The sequence below is a fragment of the Carassius carassius genome, chromosome 6, assembly GCF_963082965.1.
Source record: "Carassius carassius chromosome 6, fCarCar2.1, whole genome shotgun sequence".
Taxonomy (NCBI): Eukaryota; Metazoa; Chordata; class Actinopteri; order Cypriniformes; family Cyprinidae; genus Carassius; species Carassius carassius.
In genome coordinates, this window is record NC_081760.1 from 4,592,077 (window position 1) to 4,616,506 (window position 24,430).

At 36.2% G+C, this 24,430-nt stretch overlaps 1 protein-coding gene across 1 annotated transcript in view; it reads right to left on the reverse strand.

Moving 5' to 3' along the window:
- Positions 1-1,081: 1,081 nt before the first annotated feature.
- Positions 1,082-24,430, reverse strand: part of tusc3 (tumor suppressor candidate 3) — a 96,828-nt gene continuing 73,479 nt past the window's right edge. Inside the window, exons 9-10 of the mRNA XM_059552004.1 lie at positions 2,048-2,138; positions 1,082-1,223 (exon numbers count right to left, since the gene is read on the reverse strand). Of these exons, the coding sequence (XP_059407987.1) occupies positions 1,208-1,223; positions 2,048-2,138 (107 nt within the window). The 3' untranslated portion in view covers positions 1,082-1,207. The remainder of the gene's footprint in view (positions 1,224-2,047; positions 2,139-24,430) is intronic.

Below are 24,430 nucleotides of genomic sequence, written 5' to 3' on the forward strand. Positions count from 1 at the left end.
TCTTGTTCTGATTTGATGCCAAATACCCTCTTTTCATATTTGCTCGAAGCTACTAATTCAACTGAGCGTCAACAACAGCACTGTTATCAACACTATAATGTCTAGCTGTGCAGCACCACGTGCTTACGTTTGTGTGGCACATGAAAAATGGATTAACTGTGGATTATAAATCATTATAAAAACGTGCAAATAATAATTTCTCTATGAAATCGATTTCCAAAATATAAACCACACACCATGTGCATTGATACACTCAACAAATTATTTTATTAATTGAGATTCTTAGGTGCCTAAATTAGGCTGTGTTACAGACGTCAAATGACGAGATTAATTATTCGAGCTTACAATCACTAATTAAATGCTCTTTGACAAAAAAAAAAAAAGTTTTAATGAAGTAGATGTGCCAATAAATGTGTATTAGAAGCTTGCAGGCATTGGCTGACATTATTGTCTATGATGACAGATAATTTAGATTACATCCTTTAAGGAAATATGCGGCTTTCAAGATAAATGTCATGGACGTGATCACCCAGTTCTCTTGTTTGAAGTTCAATAAATATGTTAGTTCTGATATCGGAACAAATTTAATTGGATCGGTGGTAGCGTAGTTGGTTTTAATAAAGAAGATTACAAGCCCCTTTCACGACCCAGCTTAAATAAAAGGGGGAAAAATCTAATATTTGAATATTCCTTCACAGATTTAAAATGAGAGAGAGAGAGAGAGAGAGAGAGAGAGAGAGAGAGAGAGAGAGAGAGAAGGGGAGAAGCCAGTTATAAGGACGAAAAAAAAGCGACTGAAGGGGACAAAAAGAGGACACAATCTGCTGAGGCGTGCACGATGGCCTCAAGAGAGGTATCATAAATGGCAATAACAAATAACAGCCTCATATGTGCGCACACACACACACACACACACACACACACACACACACACACACACACACACACATAGAAGAATGCACGAACATACTCTCCACAAAACCTTCAGGATACAATCCTCAATTTGCAATTAAAAATGAAAACTGGTCATATAAGCAAGAAAACTATTCATTTGACTTCAATGGACAGATCACACAGTGCATGGCAGTGGGTAATAGTTTAGTTTATTTATCTTAGATCACACATGCAGTGCTTTACAGTCAAGCTGTAGTTTAATTCATCCATGAAACCCCAGTGGAACGACATCTTTTTTTCCCATGGCATGATCTTATTTAATCAGGAAGCTGAAAAAGAGTGATAAGGAAAAAGAGAAGAGTGTGAATGATGAAATGGTTGCTGACTGGAAGTGACGTCACCGTCTAATCATTATGAGTAGACCTCTAAAGACTGAAAAAGGTAATTGGCCGGAGTCTCTACAATTACCAACAGCAACCACAGTTGCTGTACATTTAATGCATTTTATTTGATTCATTAGCTAGCTATTCTGCCAAGGCTGATGTACATGAACGCTACAGCAAGTAAAAGGAATGTTCCAGTTAGAATACATTTCAGTGCTTTTAAAAGAATCTGTTATGTAAACAAAACATTCTTGTTTACTTCCATTCACTGACTCATTTTTCATTCAGTGAAGCTTGTGAAGAGTGCTGGCTTTTCTTTCTCCAAACACTGACTATATAGCAACATATCCTTAGTTCAACTTACTTAAGAAGCAAAGTAAACCCCAAAAGTTGACTGCTAAAGTGAGCTTTTTAATTAAAGAAATGTTTTTTTTTTATGATCTAAATTTTATTCACTAAACAAATCAATGAGCAGTCAATGAATGCATCAGAGAGAGAAAAGTTTTTTTCTTTGAAAATTTTATCAAATGATGCAAATTGTTTAATTAAAACAGCGTATAATTCAGTACTCATTACCATAAGTGTAAACCTTTTTTTTTTGTGGGATAACAAAAGGCATAATCAACAGATGCTACAGAACTTCAATTGAACCAAGAATATTGCTGTAAAAGTCAAACCAGAGTGATACATTAAAATCTAAGCTAAAGTTATATTACAAGGACAAATACTTAAGTATAATGAGAGTGAGTTTCAACACTGATAGATCTCACCTGTAAGGATATCCATGATATTTTGATCTGAAGATGGACAGAAGAAAGCTAAAGAAGAACACCACTAAACCAAGTCCAACAAGACAGATAACTGTAAAAAAAAAAAAAAGCACAGTGAGTGACACTCTATTAATGAGCTGAATAATGCTTACATTGATTAAACTTAATTAGTATGCTGCAATGGTATTATATAATAGGATTAAGCCATTGGTGAAAAATCGCTTTTCATGAACTTTGATCTAAGAGCTAATCCCAAAAAGCCATCTTAAATTAAGCCATTACTAATGAATGAAACAATAATCGCTACTTAAATGCTTCTAAAACATGCTGAATCAGCAGCTTTGTCCCTTAGATAAAACAGTGCCAAAAATCTGATAACCTGCTGAGTCACGTTATAAAGTGATTTTAAAGATTAGTAAATGAAGCCATAAATATTGTGCTACTGGAGGAAAAAAAAACAGCTGATTTTATGAAGGGAAATAAACTAAACCATCTGCATAAATACTGCAGCTCTTCAATATCCTTTGCCCAGTATTCCCGGAGAATTTGCTGAATTTAGCATGCATATGTATAATCACACCCACTTATGCACTGCTGACAAATGCAATCTTTATTGCATCCAAGAGAGTCAGGAAATTCCATCTTCAGCCTTCTTTTTTAGATTGTGGTGAAGAACTCTGATTGGACAATGCAACCACTTATTGAAGGCTAGGTCACATTCTTAAACTAATATCTGGTTGTAAAATGATAACCTATACTTAACATTTATCAAGTCTATGGAATTGCATTGACAATTGTATATATTTACTTTCTTATTCCATGGAAACTCACCAAATCTATTTTAAAACATCAAATCTAGAATTTCATAAGCTGCTCGTGAGAAGAAGATTTTAAAGCATGTATTTACAAGATTTCAAATAGTGACAAATAACACTGCAAGTGGAAAACGTATTGATCCTTCACGTTTAAGGCCTCGATATACTCATAGTAAAGTTATTTTTCATTCTTCGTTAGCAAAAATTCCACCACCTCCCACGATGCTGGAAGCGGCTTTTAAATTAATATGTAAGTGAATAAGTGCTGCACACTTCCCTGTCAATAACAAAATAAACATAAGACAAATATGGCAGTGTTGGAGAAAACAGCAGTTAAGAAAGCATCTGATCACAGTGATGTGGATATTGCACAAGCTCTGCAATTATGTTCTCCAGTCAAGTCACGTCATGTTTATTTATATAGCCTATATATATATATATATATATATATATATATATATATATATATATTATATATATATATATACACTTTCAGTTTTGATCATACAGATAAGAGCAATAAATCAATCGAATCTGTAAAGGGTCTACTTTTATTTGTATACAGACATAATAACAACAAAACTTGTTGTTGCATTTATGCATTTATAAAATAAAGATAACAAACAAGGAGGGCTGTCTGTAGCCTTGGTCTGCGGTGATCTTCATTTAGAAACGTGTCATTAAAATGAACTGTAACTCCGTGAATACTCAACGAAGAGACATGAGAGAGATATCTAGAGAAAGCCTGACATGTCTACTTTTAAACTAAACAAGTGCTACCGAAAACAAATATTTTGTGATAAAGTAATCCATATGAAAACAACGCGATGTCCGTTTTTCACGTCTCCCTTCATTATATCTAATGCGACCACGCCCACGCACTGAACGCGCTATTGAGATTAATGTTTCACTTGAAGCCCGCGGCTTGAACACACCCACACAAAAGAATACAAAGCAGCGAGACTGTTCTTCAAGTTTTTTTTATTTTACTGTTTTTTTATTTTACGCGATGAGAGGAATAAGACATAATTCACCCCCAAAAGATGTGAAGTGGATTACCTCAGGATCTGAGATTTCCTCAAAAAAAAGAATGAAGCACTTTACTCAGCACAGATCATAAACATGAGTAAGTCTTTTTTATGTATATACTTGTACTAGTTTTCACATAACGTGTAAACATTTTACTAGTTAGACTTTTTCCAAACTATAATTCCTGACTTAAGTGTATAATCAAGTGAAACATTATGAAGTTTTAATAACAATACACTATACCATTCAAAAGCTTCATGTAAATAATAACAATGTAACAAATAAATGTAAAAATGCTGTTCTTTTAATTTATCCCCCCAAAAACCTGAAAAAATATACTCAGCTCTTTTCAACATTAATAATAATAATAACAATAAAAGTTTTTTTTTTTTTAGAAAATCAGATTGTTAAAAGGATTTCTGAAGGATTGTGTGACTGGAGTAATGATGCAAAAAATTCAGCTTTGAAAGTCAGCTTTGATTGTTCCTGATAAACTGTTTAACTGCACTCACAAGTGAATATAAAATTATTTTGTGGTATAAATATATTCTAAATAAACTACAAACATAAAATTATATAGATTTATTTTGTTCTCACATTCTTTCTTGTAACTCTTCCCTCTCAGTGGCACAGATGACTGAGAGGCTCATTATGCAGCTCATTATGCGGGCCTTTGTCTTCTCAGGTGTAAATCACAATGATTTTCATGATAGTTGACGCCTACTCGCATATGACTTTTACAAACAAAAAGTGTCTTAGAAAATTTAAATCATTATATTTTGTTTTCTGTGAGTAAAGTGAGTAAACAAGATGATTTTCACATAATTTAGAAAGAAAAATTCAAGGCTACAAGCTCCAGTTCTCAAAAGTCCCGGGAACCAATGTTCTGTATGTGTTTTATGGCCTTATTCAAGTGATTTAACATTTTTAGTTTTTCACTAACCACCCACAAACATTGTTTTCTCAAAAATGCAATCATGTACATACATGCTGCTCACATATTATTATAGCCCAGTTTATGCTGATTACAGCGAGATTAGACTTTAGACATTTAGATGTTTATAAGCAACTGAAAAAAGCACAAATGTCAGGGCATGACAAAACTTCTCCAGGCCCCAAAAATACCCTTAGACTCCAGAGGGTTTTAAACATGAATGAACAGTATCAGTGTGCTGCTTTCAATTACAATTACTACTTCAATTTTTACTATAAAGCAGTTTTCCAATGTGTTCATGTTTTTACTCACATCTGACCTCATTAGACTGAACAGAATAAATGAAGTTAAATAATTTTTTATTGGAGAAGATCCTACCTACAGGAACCATGTAATCTTTTTTATGTAAACTTGGAACCTGGAAAACTTTGGCAAGCTGTTTCAGACTCCCAAACAATTTTGGTGTTTTAAGAAACAGTCTTTACGATTATTACAACATAAACAGAGTTCACTAATAAGGACTGTGTCCAAAAAAAACAACAACTACTTGAAGACTACTTGTTTCCACAGAAGAAGACGAAGAAAAAAAACAAAACAACCACAGACAACATTCAACTGGAGACCATTTAGAAGTTGTGCAATCTATTCAGAGAAGGTTGGAGCCTGTATTAAAGGCAAGGGTGATAAAACACCATAATAAAAAATCTAATATTAAAATTATTTCCCAGGTGTTTACATTATTTAGTACAGCCCTTGTAGATATTTTGTTCTGGGTACAGAGAAGAAAATCCTGGGTTGTTTAAAAGCACAGTATGGTTTCTAAAAGCCTGATTGAGTGTGTGTGTGTGTGTGTGTGTGTGTGTGTGCATGCACGCAAGAGTCAGTGTGTAAGTAGTAAACATATTAAAGAGCGAGGCAGTGGCAGCTGCTGTTTAGCTGAATGAGAAGCTAATCAAAGCTTAATCAAAGTGTGTTAACCTCCTCAAAAGAGGGGCATCTCCAATTACACCACACCACCAGCACTGTTCCTCTCATCCAGAAACACCCTCTTATCCTGGGATCACACACTCAGAATACACACACAGTGAGCTTTTAATTTAAAGTTTCAGCATCTAATGAACTTCCCCAAAGACTTGTTTTCGAGGCTTCATGCAACAACGTTTACTTTTGAGACCTTGATGTTCTCGAGCCTATCATCATTTCCCTGACACGTAACAGAAGCCTTCCCAGAGGACACGAGGCAGTAGCAGCAAAATAACTCTGTATTATACAAAAATGATGAAAATGACTGACTGATGTGACATTTAAAAACTGCTAAACATTTACTTTCAGGGTCGTCTGTGTCACAGGGTAACTAATGCATTGTTGTGGAATAACGGCGCACTGGTGGGAGTGGTGTTTGAAACTAAAGAGTCGCTACTCTGACAATCTTCATTTAGCATCTTCCTATTTTAAATGCTTCGAGTCTGTGTTTCCATGACAACCACTGGGTTTGATCAACCACTCGCTGTGCAAGTATTCTTCTTCTGCATAGTAGTAATTAACATTTTAAGTCACCAGAGGTTTATTTTGCAGCCTGTGCAAGTGTACTTCCTGAAGTAAAAAATGTCCAAAATTCTATTAAAGTAATTGTTCACCCCAAAAAGATGACATTTAGGTTATTTGTTCATACAGTGAAAGACAATTGGATCCAACATTGCTTTAGACCCCAAAATATCTGCTTTTTGGTTTACGTACCAAACATCTGGACCACCTACTGTCTCTGCTGCCATTCACTAGCCTCCTGTAGTGAACAGTTTTAAAGCACATCTGTTTACCTTGTTTTTATACTTTATGTACACAATGCTTGCCAAATTAATCTTTCATTAAATTCTTTGTTGCAGAACATTGAAAACTGTCACTCCTCGCTAGCTTTTGCACTGGTTTTTATTGATTATTTTATTATTTATGGCGCAGCATACAATAGATTGCCTTTATGATGATGAGCCTAATTCAATACTCCGACTACTTTCTTTACCAATGCTAGTGCTGTATAATGGGCTATTCCCTCTAAACTGTCTGTCCCAAACAGGGGCTTGTAGTATATGTTGTGAATGGTTCAGTTTAGGTTTCCCCCACACATTTTGTATAGTTGGTATGTTCCACCGATATACTGTAAGCGGAATGTACAATGCGCTAGTAAAGAAGCCTAGCATGAGAACTATCCTTTGTACATGTCTTTATGTTACGATTAATTAAAATAAATTGGTTAAGTGATAGTTTCGATCTATGATAGTTTCGATTTGTGTCATTATGGTGTTTAAATCATACCTGTAGACTAGAAATTTTGGAGGGGAAAGTGCTGATGGCATTTTATTTTCATATTATCTCAGTATAATGCCTGTAATGACATAGTGTTTACTTTAAATGTAAAGGCTATAATTCTACTGCTCTAAAAGCACCACCTTCTGGCATAGAGTGAATTTGCATATTCACTTATTTTAAGTAGAACCGTGCTGTAAACAGTGCTGTAAATGTTTACTGGAATGTCAACAAGAAATATTCTAAATTCAACAAATAATTGTCAAGATGCTAATATATATATATATTATTCCAGAACAAGTCTGATATATTTATATAGTATTTGTTATTTTTAATACAATATTGGGTACAGAAAAAAAGAAAAGAAAAAGAAAACTTGTGAGCTGGCTTCATTTAACAAACAGAAATTTCCTTCAGTTATTCTCACACTTAATTATGCCAGTTAAAATGTACTGTATAAGCTTTTGTTACTTTCACTGTTCATTTTATTGCTCTTTCGTCTTTAATTTAATAGCACATTAGAGCTGCTCCATTGCAGCGGCTCAGTACTGTAATCACAAGACACTTTCCTTGATAATGCAGGGAACCACTGGTTAAACAAATACTGTAACAGCGATGAAATTTTTTTGTGAAATGTTGCGTTTTTTTTTTTTATGTGAGGAAAGTAAAATAAAGTAAATTGTGACATATTATACCCCAGAATTGTTCATACAGTGGACTACTATTAAAATTGATTAACATTTGGGACCAAAAATTATTCAGACACTATGACCTGACCATGTTTTGCTTAAGTATTATCTGACATTATCAAGATAAATTTGTTCTGTCACAGTTTAACTGAGTTCTTGTCATAATTTATTACTATTTTCCGAACTATTGCAAATAAACTGTGATAATGTGTGAAATGTTGAAGGTGTCTGAATAATCTTTGGTTTGACTGTAGGTCTAATGCAATTAACATAAGCAAAATGAGTGCAATGAGCACACACATTTGTATTGGTGCAGAAAGAGAGACATGTATAACCCATGGGCGTAGAATATGGGGGGGGGGCATGTTCATCCCACTTTTAATAAAACATTCAGCTATCACTGTAGCTAAGCTGAATAAAAAAACCAGAAACGCTTTACACCAGTGCTTAATTTATAAATTGCAAGGTCCCAGAACAAAGTGAGGTAACGGATCCAGCAATGTGATTAGAGGAGGAAAAGGTAACATTCATGCAATTACATTGGTGGACCAGTGTAAGTGATAACCGTGCATCAGTTGCTTTTATTAGGGTTCGTACGGTCATAAAAAGCTGGAAAAACCATGAAAATTTAAAACAGCAATTTCATTTCACAAATCTATAACAGAGTTATATTTAATCAGGTTCTGAATTTCAGTGGTGGATTGTCTGTAAATCACACAGGGGCGCCCGCAGATTTTATTTTATTTTATGTTTTGGAGGAACAAATGATCAGAGAGAGCAGAACGAATGTCACTCGTTTTAAACTCAACAAAAATGGGGAAATACATCTATCAAGTACATGTTCACAGAGGAAAACAACAGAAAACAAAACAGTGTTGGCCTAGCCCGGTCCTTGTCCAACAGTTTATCAGAATTACGGCCAGCTGGGGCTAGAGGAGGGGTTACGAACAAAGGCAGAGTTTCTCAGAGCTCAGCGCTGCAGATCATTTCAGAAAGATAACAGCTTTAACACTAGCATTAAAAACTTTTTAAAATAAGTTGCTCAAAACTCACTTTTAGTCAGCAGCGAGTGTTTGAAATAACATAATCCGATCCGATGTGGATTATAATCACCATACAAGGCAGAAATATTTTAAGCGATGTAAAAGACTATGCACGCTAAACATTAACGTTACCATAGTTAACATGGTAAATATGACCGCTTCATAACTTATATTATCTGTCATAAATCTCGTCTTGAGAGTTATAGCTCCACGTTGCCTATCATAAAAATATAATGTTTTTGTTCGGGAGCTTTTAAAAAAAATAAAGATATTATCATTCATTCTTAATGTGACGTATATAGGCTACTGTGGCTACAAATAAACAGAAACAAATTTGACTGAATAAGCAGGCTGTGTTCATAAGCGTATAAAATAAATAAAATATAAATACATTTATTTCTGTGTGATTAATTTTGGGTCCTGATAAATTAATTCATTATGATCAATGCATAATTTATTCTATAGTAAAACATCGATGCTTTTGAATTTGAATATTTAACAAAGCATGCAAACAAACGGCTGCTTTTATCGTGTTCGTGTGTGATCGCACATGTTCCAGTGATTTATTTCTTATTAGTATTCTGATAACTTCTCTTTGTTGGTGAAATTATGAGGTTACGTGACTCCTGAGAGGCATATAAAGGGCGTGTTTTAGTGAAGCGCAGCGGAGCTTCAGGCTTGACATTGGAAACCCTGCGCTATTCTGGCCTCGGTGCTATAGGCCCGAGGCAATTAGCCCCGTCCGGCCCATTTTAAGCCCTGGCTCGTACTGGCCCGACAGTGGTATAACAACCACTAAAGTATAACAACCTACACCTAGGTACAGGTTAACACCTGATGGCATTTCTTCTGGGCTTTTGAATTACAACAAATATGTTTTAGAAACACACGGTTATAACAGCCAGAGAAAAGACTAAGACAGAAGTCAAGGGTCAAGAGCCCAACTAATACAAACACTGATCTCTAACATGGTTACTTCATATGAAACAATAAATCAACATCTAAACCTTAGTTCATTCTCAATAAGATCTTCTGTAGACGTCTGACAGAAATAAAGTCAGTCTGGTTATTAATAAGTGCAGCTGGTGATGCTGTTTGTGGGGTTGTTTAATCAGATCTTGAGAGATTTCATGTATTTTATTTCAGTTGATTTCATCTAAGGCTGTGTCTGAAGTCAGTTGTAGTAGTTCTTGTGTTTCTCTTTTCTTCAGTGATTCTGTTTGTTAACAGCAGCTGTTCATCACTAATGTTCAATCAGCACTTAGTTAATCTTAATTGCAATGTACATCTTCTTTCAGTGAACTCAACTGAATTAAGTTCAGAGTACTCATAACTGTTAGTTTTTTCAACTTAAATGGTTTAAGGCAATCGGTTTCCTCAAACGGTTTAAGTTAACATAACTTGTCAGGTTTGAGTGAGGCTGTGTCTGAAGTCAGCTGCAGTTCCTTTCTCTCTTTTCTTCAGTAATTCTGTTTGTTAACAGCAGGTGTTCATCACTAAACTCAATTATCACTCAATTAATCACTTAATTACTTAATTGCAATGTATATCTTCTTTCAGTGAACTCAACTGAATTAAGTTCAAAGTACTCATAACTGTGAGTTTTTTCAACTTAAACGGTTTAAGGCAATCGGTTTCCTCAAATGGTTTGAGTTAACATAACTTAAGGATATCTGTTTACTCAAACCGTTTGAGTTAAGTTTACTTGTCGGGTATTACAGTCAAGGCAATCGGTTTACTCAAACGGTTTGAGTTAAGTTAACTTGTCGGGTTTTACAGTGTAGACATAGGCTCATTTAGGCTATAAATAGACCAACGCACCAATAAAAACGAGTCTTTTTTAACAAATTAAATTAAGATAAATTTTAAATTAAGATGGGTATTTGGCAATAACGGACTTAAGATAAAGGCGCCGCGGGACTTGCTTCGCCACTAACAGCTGACATTTAATAAAAGAATAATCCCACAATAGGGTATATACTCTGTCCACATCATGCATTTAAGACTCAATGAATATTTAGTTATTAAAAAAATAACTAAATATTCATTGATATTGAAAAATAAAAACCTTAACTTGAGTCCACTGTAGATGTCTTCAGCGTGTTCCTGCGCTCACTGATGGTGCGTCATTATTCACTCAGTATTCTCATTATAAACATGGTCAAAACTTTTCCACAACTCAGACTTTGCTTTAGTTGCTGGTGCAACCAAAACGTAATCGCCAGAGGCAAGCCTCCGTTACACCTACTCAGCATCCATTTTCGCATCTTTCTCGCACTAATCGAAACACATCACATGACCACTCGTTTACCTCGCAAACAGGAGCGAAAGCCTGAGCCCGGCCCAAGCCCGCGTAAGATGATATAAATTAAGCCCGAACCCGACCGAACCCATCGGGTCCCGTCGGGTTAGGACAAAGATTTTCAGCTCTACTACGCAGTCATTTTTGCTCATAAAGGTAGGAGTAATACAGCATCATTCTGAACTTTAAAAGGTCTTCTTTTATGTGTAGGCTACACTCACACTATCAACAAAACATTGGGCTTTTATAAAATAAAGAAAACTAACATGATGCGCTTTCTGCCGTCTCTTCTTGAGCAGGAACGCTTCACAAAAATGAACCAAAACTCAGCTAATATATGCCTCACAGACATGACAAATATATCTATAGAAAGCTTTAAATTACTAGGCTAATTTAAAATGAAATTATTCTAATCGAAAACAAAAACTCTTTCATAATTGTAATCCGTAAAGATGCATTTCTCTCTAAAGACACGTCCAATGAGCAGATAGTGAGTCAGGTTCGGCAACTTCATCGTTGTGACACTAACTAGTTTATTAATAAATAATTAAAATATCTCCTTACTATTTCTTCCACGACACATTCATGGTATTTACTTTTGCTCGACAGAAATAAGGGAAACGTATGATAACTGCTGAAATGATTGCGGGGCAAATCTCAGGTCAGTCTGAGAGCTCATGGTACGTACAGTGCATACAGCTGTACACCTGCAGGCGCTACTATAGTTTTATTAATTCCCACAGCTTTCAAGTTTATAATAAAGGAAATTCCTGCAAACATTTATTCAATATATTAGGCCAGATGAGTAAATAAATCCCCACAAACTTTCAAATGTAAATGTGCGGCAAGCGCGCCGCTCATAATAGAAGAATTTTCATGAAATATGCCTTTATCATGCATGCTATAGGTCAGCACGAATGTCTTTCTTTGGCGCGTGAGGAGTATAATACTTTAGAAAAGTATTCTCGGTATGTTAGGGAATATTCAGAGTTAAATTCTATCGTGAAAGAGTAGGGTGAAATAAAATTATTTTGGCTCAATAATATTTGCTCTTTAAAATGTAAACCAGGGATCGTCAAATCTGGCCGACAAAATCCATTTTCCTGTTTAGCTCTAATTCTAATCATACCCACCTGAGCATGCTAGTCAGTGTCTTCAGGATCATTAGAAATCAAGGTTGTGGCTAAACTGCTGCTGTAAACGGTAAGTTGGTGACATAAATGTGCTTAAAACTCTATTAAGCAAACATTGTAGGAATTCTGGGGCTATCTGTTTATCTGACCAATGACAGATAGGGGGAGTTGTTTGGAAACAATCATTATTTCTGCAATTACAAACTTCAACTTGTATTTAACCCAGAATATTAGATTAATTATAGGAGCCCTTTCAATGATTATCGAGCAAATTGTGTGTACTGAGCAAAACAATAAAAAACAGACACTAAATTTAGATGTTGGAGGGCAATGGATATAATTGTTCTGCATGTATAGGTTGAGTTCTCTAACCCTTTTGGAAAAAGTCAATATCTATTATAGTCTCACACAGTGTTGCATTATTTAAACATTTTACAGTATATTTTTATGACTGGTGCAAACCAACAGCAAGTTTGTTTTCTTTCTTTCTGTTTTCTGTTAGTTAAGGACCTGCATACAAGCTGACTGCCTTGATGTGATCAATCAACATGCTGGAATGTATTCTGCTTACAAGTGAAAATACATAGTTCTTTACATTTTCTCCAAAAATATCTCTAGCCTCATCATTTACCTTCAGCAAATGCTTTTGCATAAACAGTAAGATTATTAAAACATACACTGTGACATGACTTTCTTTTTAATCAAAGAATCCTGAAAGAAATGTTTATCACAAAATATTAACAAATCAGCATATTAGAATGATTTCTGAAGGATCATGTGACACTGAAGACTGGAGTAATGGCTTCTGAAAATCGACGTTGCATCACAGGAATAAATTTCACTTTAAAATATATTCAAATGGAAAACAGTCATTTTAAATTGTGATAACATTTCACAGTAGTTCTGTTTGTACAGTACTTTTGATCAAATAAATGCAGTCTTATATAAGGTTGTTATATCAAAGCCAACTTTGGTGTTTCTTTAGAAAAGTTACAAACAAAATTAATGCTATAAATGCTAGACGAATGACTGATTCGAGCTTAAGTGTAGTTCTGGCAGACCATGGTGTGACAGCCAGCCATTATCTGATGCTCAACTGATCTGTAACTACTCCCAATACCATTTAAGCAAGACATTAAAGCTCATCTATAGTACACTCTCTTGCCTCAGTCTGTCAGAAAGATGCATGCTAAGACAGCTTTTCAGGGACTAGTCTATTGCACAGACACTCACTTGACTCAAGAGAGCTTTTCAAACGCTTATCTATCACACAGACATGCGCTCACCCATCCTCCATCCCCAACTCCTCCTAAAGCAGGCACGCGATCGATTACTTGCTTGTTTACAGAGATACCTATTCTATCTGCTCATTGTCGCTAGTATTGTCCTACTACCGCATGGAAGTGTACCTAGGACAAAAGTTGTTTGAAACGCAAAGGGCGGTCACACCAAATGTTGATTTGATTTAGTTAACAGAAGTTAATTGATAAATTAAATCTATTTATGACATTGTTATTGAAAGCATCCTCACTTTTTACACAAGTGCCTAAAACATTTCACAAGTATAGCTTTGCAGGTAGGTTTATTCAAGCATCTTGGAGACATTGCCACAGATCTACTGGATTTAATCTGTCTCAGTTTGTTCTGTTTCTTCATGTTATTCCAGACAGACTGATGATGGTGAGATCAGATCTCTGTGTGGATCACCAGCTGTTGTCAGACTCCTTGCGCATACAAAAATCTCATTGGATTATTACAATTAATGGCACAATGAATGTTTGGAAATGTAAACTGATATTACTTATAAGAGATTAATGGCTTAAAACCTTTTTTTTTTGCTGTTGAAAATACTAATGGCCTAGCATTTAATTGATATTTGTAAAAACAAAAAACAAAAAACAAAAAAAAACCATATATATATACAGTGCTTTAAGTGGGTGCTTTAACTTAACTTAAGTGCTGTAACTTCCAAATATAGTCCTTGAGCGTACCGCCACCTCTCCGTGCGCCCAGAACGTGCTTTTAGCGTACCGGTATGTTCATTTGGACATCTGTTTTAATAGAGGTTTTAGGGGCTGTTCACATATCGTGTCTTTTGCACGCTCAGGTTCGTTATTTCCAATGTAGGCTCACGGTATGCGCGCTCATAATGGAAGCGACGCGGCGCTGTCAGTGTTAACAACTCAACGTGGCCGGATAGGGTGTGTGAAACGTGCACACTCGGCTCTGTAAAAATACAAATACAGTGAACAACACTTAGTATGCTCTCCTCGGGGGTATTCCAGAAAGCAGGCTATGGGACATACCCGGGTATGTTTAAGAGTAAGTAAGCGGATAACCTCAAACTTCGGTTCCAAAAACGGAGGTAACTTTCAGGGTATGTTAGTAGTCATAGCAACTCACTCTCTGCTCCGGGTTAAGTCGTATATATATATATATATATATATATATATATATATATATATATATATATATATATATATATATATATATATATATATATATATATATATATATATATATATATATATATATATATATATGATGTGTTAATGAGGAAGTGCTAATTTAAGTAATAAATAAGGTAATATATTATTTTAATATGATTATTTCTTTTATTGGCATATACAAAAATTATCTATAAATTATGTATTAAGAGGTAAGTATAAATTATAAAACACTATGACAATGTAATGTTTAACTTATATATTTATATATTTCATTTATTACATGTTATATCTCACACATGGAGTGTTATTTTCTATGTCTAAATTATAAATCAAAATATATATCTGATATGACTTAATGTATAATTAGCATAAAACAAACAATATAATTCACATTCTCAAGGATTAAAGATTAAATGAAAAAAAAAAAAAGATTGCACAGCCATCAATGAGGTGGAGATATGCACTAAGCATGTAAACAACTAACGAACAAAAGAAGAAGAAAGAAACAGCTTGGCACGCTTTTTCTTAGCGTCCGTTTCTATAGTGACTCGTCGATTCGTCGCTCTGTTGAGAATGTCTTGAGTCTTAACCAGGAACATACCCTGAGTTGAATGAACTTACTCCCGGATGCGTTTTTGGAACCACATACCTCGAGTAAGCAAGGTTTGGGGTTAATCAACCGAGAGTTCAGGGTTTAGTTCACAGTAAGTTAACCCTATTTTCTGTAATACACCTCCTGGCTTCAGACTCTGAGTACTAAAAGAACACGGTCAGAATCAGATGACTCGCCGGCTGACACCCCACCAAGCCAGAATGATATCGCTGCAGGTCAGATGCAAGCTAATGAAGTAATACAGTAGCTCTTTCTAAGGGTATTTTTTCAAAATCCTTTTCACATTTTATTTATGTTAAGTAGCTCTTTCTAAGGGTATTTTTTCAAAATCCTTTTGCACATTTTATGTTCAGCAGCTCTTTCTAGCTCAAGCAAACCCACAAACTAATAAAAGGATTTATTATTTTTTATAAGGTCGTCTGTTGACTACTGTATATAAAACCCCTTCAATATAGTTGTTGTTACCTCAGGGGATGAAGGGAATCATTATATATATATATATATATATATATATATATATATATATATATATATATACAGTACAGACCAAAAGTTTGGACACACCTTCTCATTCAAAGAGTTTTCTTTATTTTCATGACTATGAAAATTGTAGATTCACACTGAAGGCATCAAAACTATGAATTAACACATGTGGAATTATACATGGAATTATATACATAACAAAAAAGTGTGAAACAACTGAAAACATGTCATATTCTAGGTTCTTCAAAGTAGCCACCTTTTGCTTTGATTACTGCTTTGCACACTCTTGGCATTCTCTTGATGAGCTTCAAGAGGTAGTCACCTGAAATGGTCTTCCAACAGTCTTGAAGGAGTTCCCCGAGAGATGCTTAGCACTTGTTGGCCCTTTTGCCTTCTGTCTGCGGTCCAGCTCACCCCTAAACCATCTCGATTGGGTTCAGGTCCGGTGACTGTGGAGGCCAGGTCATCTGGCGCAGCACCCCATCACTCTCCTTCTTGGTCAAATAGCCCTTGATGCCTTCAGTGTGACTCTACATTTTTCATGTCCATATATGCGCATGTATATGCATGACACACACATGCACATATCTCATCATTCAGAAATTATTACTCTAACCCCATCACAAAAATGAGTCAGTGTGCCCATTGCGTGTACCTCCAGTGGTTGACAGAGGCTCACCCAGCAGTGCCTACAGAGCGAACATCTGCCTCAGCTGCAGGGTCTTCTTCCTCCTCCTCTCACACCACAAGGGAAGTGCTTCATAAAATGACCTCTCGCCCCACCAAACATCTTTGAGACTGACTGATGAGATTATAATAATGTAGATTCATATATGCATAATGGTCAATTAACAGTGACAGGTGTAGGGAAAGCCCAGTGCTGGGCAGACGAAGTGCCACTGCCGGTTTAATTATCCGCTGTACTAACGTGACCTCTGACCATGCCACAGCCCTGGCGTGGCAGATGATGGCCGCGGCAAATTTGGGTAGTGTAGGGGGAAATGTGAGACAGAACCTCTGGAGAGAGGAAGTCGAGAAGGTTCGTGTTGCTAAACCAACCGCTAATGTGAGCTTTATGAAGGTTATACATCATTTTAAAACATTCACCTGTCTAGATTAAGTTTAATCTTATATAAAAATATTTTATTGTGAAACCCAAGATTTGCATTTGCTTGAGGAAATACCAGAGCTTACTGCAGGATTTAGGCTTTGGTTCTGCTTAAATGGAATGCCACATCTGCTTTAAGCATGGCTAATGCATGAGAATCACATAATGCAACACCATCTTTGAGGTATAAAGATGGCTATAGATTATTAGGGTTGCAAATTTTTGGGTTACCAATCAAATTGATTCACGATTCATATGTATATGTTTTAAATATTACACACTAATGTATCAAACTGCAATTAGTTAGATTTATATGATTAAATTATTTAAATGTTATATTTCTAGATTGACAGATAAGAATTGGCAAGATTTATAATTTAAAGCAAAGACCAAATCACAATTCATTATGCAATTAAATGCAATAACAAAAAAAATGCTAATCATATTCAAATATTACTTCAATATTCAAATATTAAAATGGCATGAATAGTGTTTTCAAGTTTATGCTCTTTCAAAAAAAGTTAAAATCAGTATATAAAAATAGCAGATGTAATGAAGTTTTTAATACTAAGAGCTGTAGTCAAGTGATTCTAAAATGAAATAAAAATAAAATAAACTAATAAAATAAAATAAATTTTTTCATGTTCAGGATGATACGATTCAGAACTATTTGTTTCAGTAAAAGTAACTCAATCAAATATGAATCAGCAGGATTTATATTCAAAATAAAAAGGTCACAATTCATAAAATTCAGGTAGATGCCAAAAAACACTAACTGCAATTCATTATAACTATTAAATATCAAAATACTAAATTATTAAATTGCAAAATATCAAATATTAAATGAACAAATGGTTAATAAAAAATAAATACAATAACATTTGAGTAAATAAAGACTATTGGAGTATGTTTTACAAGAAAATATTTTCTACTTAATTTAAATACAATTTTACCTTTAATTCAATCATTAATCATTTGTGAAATTTACTAGTGGTCAACCGACATGTGTTTTTCACAGCCGATGCAGATGTAAAACAAATATATATATTTTCATTATTATTATTAATATTTAAGAAATTTGAAATCATTTGACAATGGATTAAAAAATAAATGTGTAAAAGAAACATACTTATACTTTAGATGACTGTACTTTTCACAAATAAATTAATATTTTTACATACAGTGAAAATGTCATGAATATGACAGTGGGCAAATGCATAAAGCGCAGCATAATTTGAAATCACGAGTTTAAAGTTTAAAGCATTCAATTCACACAGACCGACCGTCACACAGAGAACACGTGATCATGCTGGATACACATGCACACTTCACAAGATATCACAGCTGACGGCAAACGAGAAATTATTATAATATTTGCCTTTCTATTACTAATTGGCCTAATATAAAAACAATTTTTATAATACTTTCTGTATACATAAATTCCTTTGTTAAACCGATTCTATCCATATTAGACAGAACTGTTAACGACGACGACGAACAAGAGTGAGAGTGTGAGCACTGTGTGCGCTCAGGTGCGCCGTCAAAATAAAAGAACACATCGGCCAAACAGAAAAACATATCGGCCCATGCCGATATTTGAAAAATGGCACATTTCAGCCGATATATCGGCCTTGGCAATATATCGGTCGACCACTAAAATTTACCAGCAATCCTACACAGTTTTTTAAGTGTACTTAACTTAAACTTTCAGTAAAGTACATTTGTGTGGTGGCAAGCTAAAACCCATGTGATTAATATGGTTTCATAAAAAGAATACACAAATATGTATTTAATTATATTCACTATTTGCATAGGTTTAAATAGGTCATTCTTTTCACCAAACACAGTAATTAAAAATCAGCATTACATCTATGTCCACCTCAATTAAAACTGCTTTGTGTATTTGAGTGGAAGTTAGCAGGAGTTAATAGCACAAGAAGGGTTGAAAACTACGTGAACCACATTTAAATGGAGCTATATTCATAACTGCTGAAACTCCTGCCTTACACACAATCACCCACACAAACACAAATTGCAATTACCACAATTCTACACTTAAGCTGACAAACATATACAGCAATTACAAGCATTTGTCTCCCAGCGTATTGCATAAAGAGCTTGCGTCTTTTTCTGAGCTGTCTAAAATCAGAAACAAAAAGCTCTCCCCTTATGTGTCATGGAGGTGAGTTTGAAACAAAGCCAAAAATAACTCAAATTTATGTAACTCAGTATTTACATATTACCCATAACTCATTCCATTAGCATATCAAAGCTCGGTATGACTCTTTGGAGGTGGGATGGAGGCCATCACATTAAGTGGTCTCCACAGCTAATGTCAATGTCAATGTCAATGTCAATGTCACATTTATTTATATAGCACATTTCCAAGGCCAGGGCCTACCAAAGTACTTCACAGTAAAATACACAAAAAAAAATGTTAGTCACACACTGATACAATAAGAACAATGAAGTAACAAAATGCTAAGAATAAAGGTACACATAGAATACAACACATTCATCAAGGCCGCTCCCCTGTGCCAAAAGCTACTTCAAACAAATTAGTCTTGAGCAATGATTTAAAAGTGGACAGGCTACTAGCAGTCCGCACAGCTACGGGCAGTGAGTTCCAGAGAGTGGGAGCTGCCACTGAGAAGGCTCGATCACCACTGGATCTCAGTTTCGATCTAGGAACCTCCAGGACCATCAGGCTGGCTGAACGGAGGTCTCTGGAGGGCCTATACAACCTGACAAGGTCTGTAAGGTACTCTGGGGCTAGCCCATTGAGACATTTAAAAACAAATAAAATAACCTTAAAATCAATCCGATACTTTACTGGAAGCCAGTGAAGAGATGAGAGCACTGGAGTAATGTGCTCCCGCTTCTTCCTGCCGCTTAAAAGACGAGCTGCTGCATTCTGTACAAGCTGCAGACGATAGAGCTCAGACTTCCCTGTATACAAGGAGTTGCAGTAATCCAGGCGAGAGGTAATAAAAACACAAATAACTTTTTCTAAAAAAGCTAGACTTAACCACAGCACTGACCTGCTTATCCAGTTTAAAAGCACTGTCAACGATCACTCCAAGATTCCTGTCATGGGATCTTAAATGAGGTGCTAGTTGGCCAAGGGAGCTGGTAAGAACCTGAACCAACTCTGGACGACCAAACAAGACAACCTCTGTTTTATCCTCATTAAGTTTTAAAAAGTTTAGGTCCATCCATGTCTTAATATCGCTCATGCAGTTTATCATGGACCTGCAAATATTCTTTTTTTGGAACCTTTAGCGGTAGATACACCTGCACATCATCAGCGAAGCAGTGGAAGGAGAAGCCATGATTCCTGAATATGAATCCCAATGGGAGCATATACAGGGTGAATAGGACCCAGAACTGACCCCTACGGTACCCCACAGGTCAGAGGGGCCACTGAGGAGGAAAACTGTCCCATTTGTACAGAAATTGATCTGTCTGTTAAATACGACTCAAACCACTTTAGGACAGTGCCTTTTAAGCCAACACAGTGCTCTAAGCGCCACAGAAGAATTTTATGATCAACTGTGTCGAAGGCTGCAGTCAAATGAAGCAGAATTACAATGGCACAGTTGCCAGTATCAAGGTGTAAGAACAGATCATTAAAAACTTTTAAAAGAGCAGTCTCCATGCTATGACGAGACCTAAAACCAGACTGAAACTGTTCACAAATATCAGCTGTTTTTAAAAATTCTTGGACCTAAATTAACACAGCTCTTTCTAAAACCTTTGAAATAAAAGGGAGCTTAGAAATGGGTCTAAAATTAGACAAAACCAGAGGGTCTAAGTTCTTCTTCTGCAAAAGAGGCTGATCTATGGCATGTTTGAAGGAGGATGGGACGCAGCCAGAACTAAGACACAAATTAATACATTTCAAAATAAAAGACTCCACCGAACAGAAGACCTCCTTAAACAGACATGATGGAATGCTATCTGTTTGACAGTCAGCGGGGCGCAAATGTGCAACTATCTCATTCAGTTCAGAGACAGAACGGTTCAAAGCTATCAAAGACAGCTGTGCTTGCTAGAGGAGCTGAGGGGTCCTGAGCAGACCGAGAAAGTGGGATTCTAATAGCAGAAATCTTGAATCACCAGTGAATCAAATACATTAAAAAGAACCTGAGGCTTATGAGCATTTTTGACACAAGTGAGGAGAAATATTCAGTTTTTGCAGTTTTTACAGCCTGCTGATAATTAATAAGACTGTCCTGAAGGAGTTCCCTAGAAATTTGAAGATTGTCCTTTTTCCATTTTCTCTCCGCCTGTCTACATGTGCGCCTGAGCGCACGAGTAGACTCATTCAGCCAGGGCTCCTTCTGTGGCTTTATGCGCTTTAAAGTCATGGGTGCGATCGAATCTAAAATCTTAGTACAGAGAGAATCAAACATTGCTATGCATTCATCCACACTGCGGTCATTAAGATCATCCAGAGAGTATAAAAAAGAGTCTTTAAAATTAGCACAAAACAACTGTGGAGTTCCAGAATTAAAAACACAGAGACTGCGCAGAGGAGCTGCGCTTAGAGAGGGAGCAGGCACAGAGAGGGAGAATAGAACAGGTAAATGGTCGGATAAAAGTGTGTGGCCGATCTCAGTTATCTGTATGTCCAGCCCATATGACAGCACAAGATCCAAAATATGACCCTTTTCATGCGTGGGCTCCCGAACAGACTGCATAAGGTCAAAAGAGTCAATTACATTCATGAAGTATTTGACCAGAGGCCTGTTCTCACAACACACATGTATATTAAAATCGCCAACAATCAAAAAGTGGTCATATTTAAGAGTGACACCCGATACAAAGTCTGCAAAGTCCCGAACAAAGTCTTTGTGGAATTTTGGTGGCCGATAGACCACCGCACAGAGAAAAGTTCCCGAAAGCTTTACATCAAAGAGTTGCAGCTCAAAGCTGGAGTAGCCTGCAGTTGAAGATTGTTGACAGCAAAAAGTAGATTTAAAATGCGGACAGGACATGCTTCAGGGAGCGGAGGTTCCGACGATCCACACCTCTTCTCCTAGTCGGTACACGCCAGCTAGCACGGGGGAGCACCAGCCGATCGGGGTCCACCGAGCGGCCGACACCGCCTAAGCCACCAGCGTCAGGGAACACCGGTCGGATCCATCGGTCCCTGCACACCCTCGAGTGCAGAACAGCATCGTCCAACAGATACAGCTCGGTCCAGCGACCAAGCACACCAATAGTCCTCAGAATAGCCTCTAACCTTACCCGGACACCTCCGCGTTTACCACGTCTTCTGCACCGTCTCTTGCAAGCATGATAGAGAGGAGGGCGCCTCAGGAAGGCTGGAATTTCCTTGAGGCATGGAGGTGGAGGTGAGCTTTTCAGCAGGTCAGGTTTATTCTGATTGCAGAAGCCTCCAATTTAAAGCAGAGTTTGGCGATCATAGGTGAAAAACGATAGTACGCCTTGGCAACATAGGTAAAATAATAATAAATATAGAACAAAGACAGAGTGGAGTGACAGACGGCCAGCCAAACATCTCAGCGCCATCTTGGATCCCAATGCAGTGATATTACATGGAAATAATACATGGAAAGCTATTCATCTATCAAGGACTGGATGTGATGCTTGTCTTTATGGGAAGCCCTGAGAAGCACTTCGAGAGGGGGTAGAAAACGAGGTTGATGTGAGAAGCTCAGAGGAAAAAAAGACGGTCATGTAACGCAAACTTGAAAGTGGGACCGAGACTCAGGATGGAAGGTGATACTAGGCCACACACACATACTGAATGCAAGACACACATTCATCCTCAGTTCTCAGCTGCCAAACGCATACTTAAAAGCACAACACAATAAAAAACACAAACAATATCAATATGCAAATAAAAAGTAAGCTACTGTTGCTACTTTTCTGCCTCTTAAAGAATACTAAAACCAAAGCGTACATCCAATTGACTTTTTCTACATATTGAGAATGCTCTTTCTGACCAAATCATAGAAAGAAAGTATTTTAAGTAGTTTTATACACTGTGCAAGTAATGATTGCCTTGAAAGACTCAAGGCCAGGATGCAAAGGTTGTGGGTGGATGGTAGGCCATAATTGTCACTGTGTCTGGTTTGTGTTCCCTGGGTATCCACTAGATGTCCTCCTTCCCCACGGTGTCTGTCACTTCATGAACCACATTCCTCACATTCTCTGCCTAGATCATTGCACCCAGCTGTCACGGATGATCAATCATTGCACTCAGTCAATTCCCCATTAGCGTTTGTCTCTCCCTGTGTATTTATACCCGGTCTGTCTAAGTACGTGTCACAGAGTCCTTGTTTAATTCATGTCCGTCACTTGTTGTGCCCTAGTCTTGTGTCCTTGTTTGTTTATGTTTGGTATTGACCCCAGCCTGGACTGTTTATTCTTTGGATTTGCCCTTAAATAAAGACGTACCCGCATTTGGATCTCTCTCTGTGGTTTCCTGTATTCCGGTCGTGACAATAATAAGAATACATTTTATTTGTGTGCTTTAATCCAAATCTTCTGAATCCACACGACTGTGAGGAACAGTCCTAAACTCAAGCTTTTTTTTTTTTACTATCTTCATCTCTACCCTGAGCAGCGACCATAAGCAGCAAAACCCGAACTGATGTACTCCTTACCAATTCAAAAGTTGCCGCTTCAAGAAACTTTATGGCTGGTTTTATGGCAGGAAATATGAACGCTCATTGGCTCTCATCTGGATAATTTTTTCAGCCATTAACAACTCCAAATTCTGCTCTGTTCCTTACACAAAACTACTGAATTCTGCCAGAGAGGACTGCTATTGCGAGAGGACTTTAATGCTATATTGTTACTAAAATGGTAATTTCCCTGCAGATTTCAGTCAAAAATTTTTATATCTTTTTATGTGTGCTATAAAATTGGTAGATTTAGGATTGGGGGTAGGTTAAGGGGTCTATAAATCGAAATCACTCATCGATAAAATTATAAAAATGCATTTGTACATTTTGACCTTGTAAACGTTACATACTAATACCTACGTATAAACAACGAGACCAGGCTAGTGGGGAGGAAATATCACTGAACTGTAAAAGATGCCATTTTAATGATGATGATGATAATTTTTCACATTAAATATTTATTTGGCTTATAATTTTTTCAATAAAAATGCAATAAAATTGTATTCTTATTATGTATTGCCAAAATATTTCAAGTCTGGCTCTGAGAAAGTCTGGGAGCAAATATAAACTATTTAAAAGCTTAAATAATCTACATACTGTATAACTAAGTAATGCAGTATGTATGTATTACTTAGTAACTAAGTAATACATACTAAGTAACTAACTAAATAACTAATTAAATCAACCATTCAGTAAGAATATATCTATGTAATAATCATTATTATATGCCGATTTATTGCTCAGTTTTTATAAATTATTATCGGTGCTCAATTATTAATAATGGTTCTTATTATCCAAGTGGGAAACCATTTTTGCTGCATCAA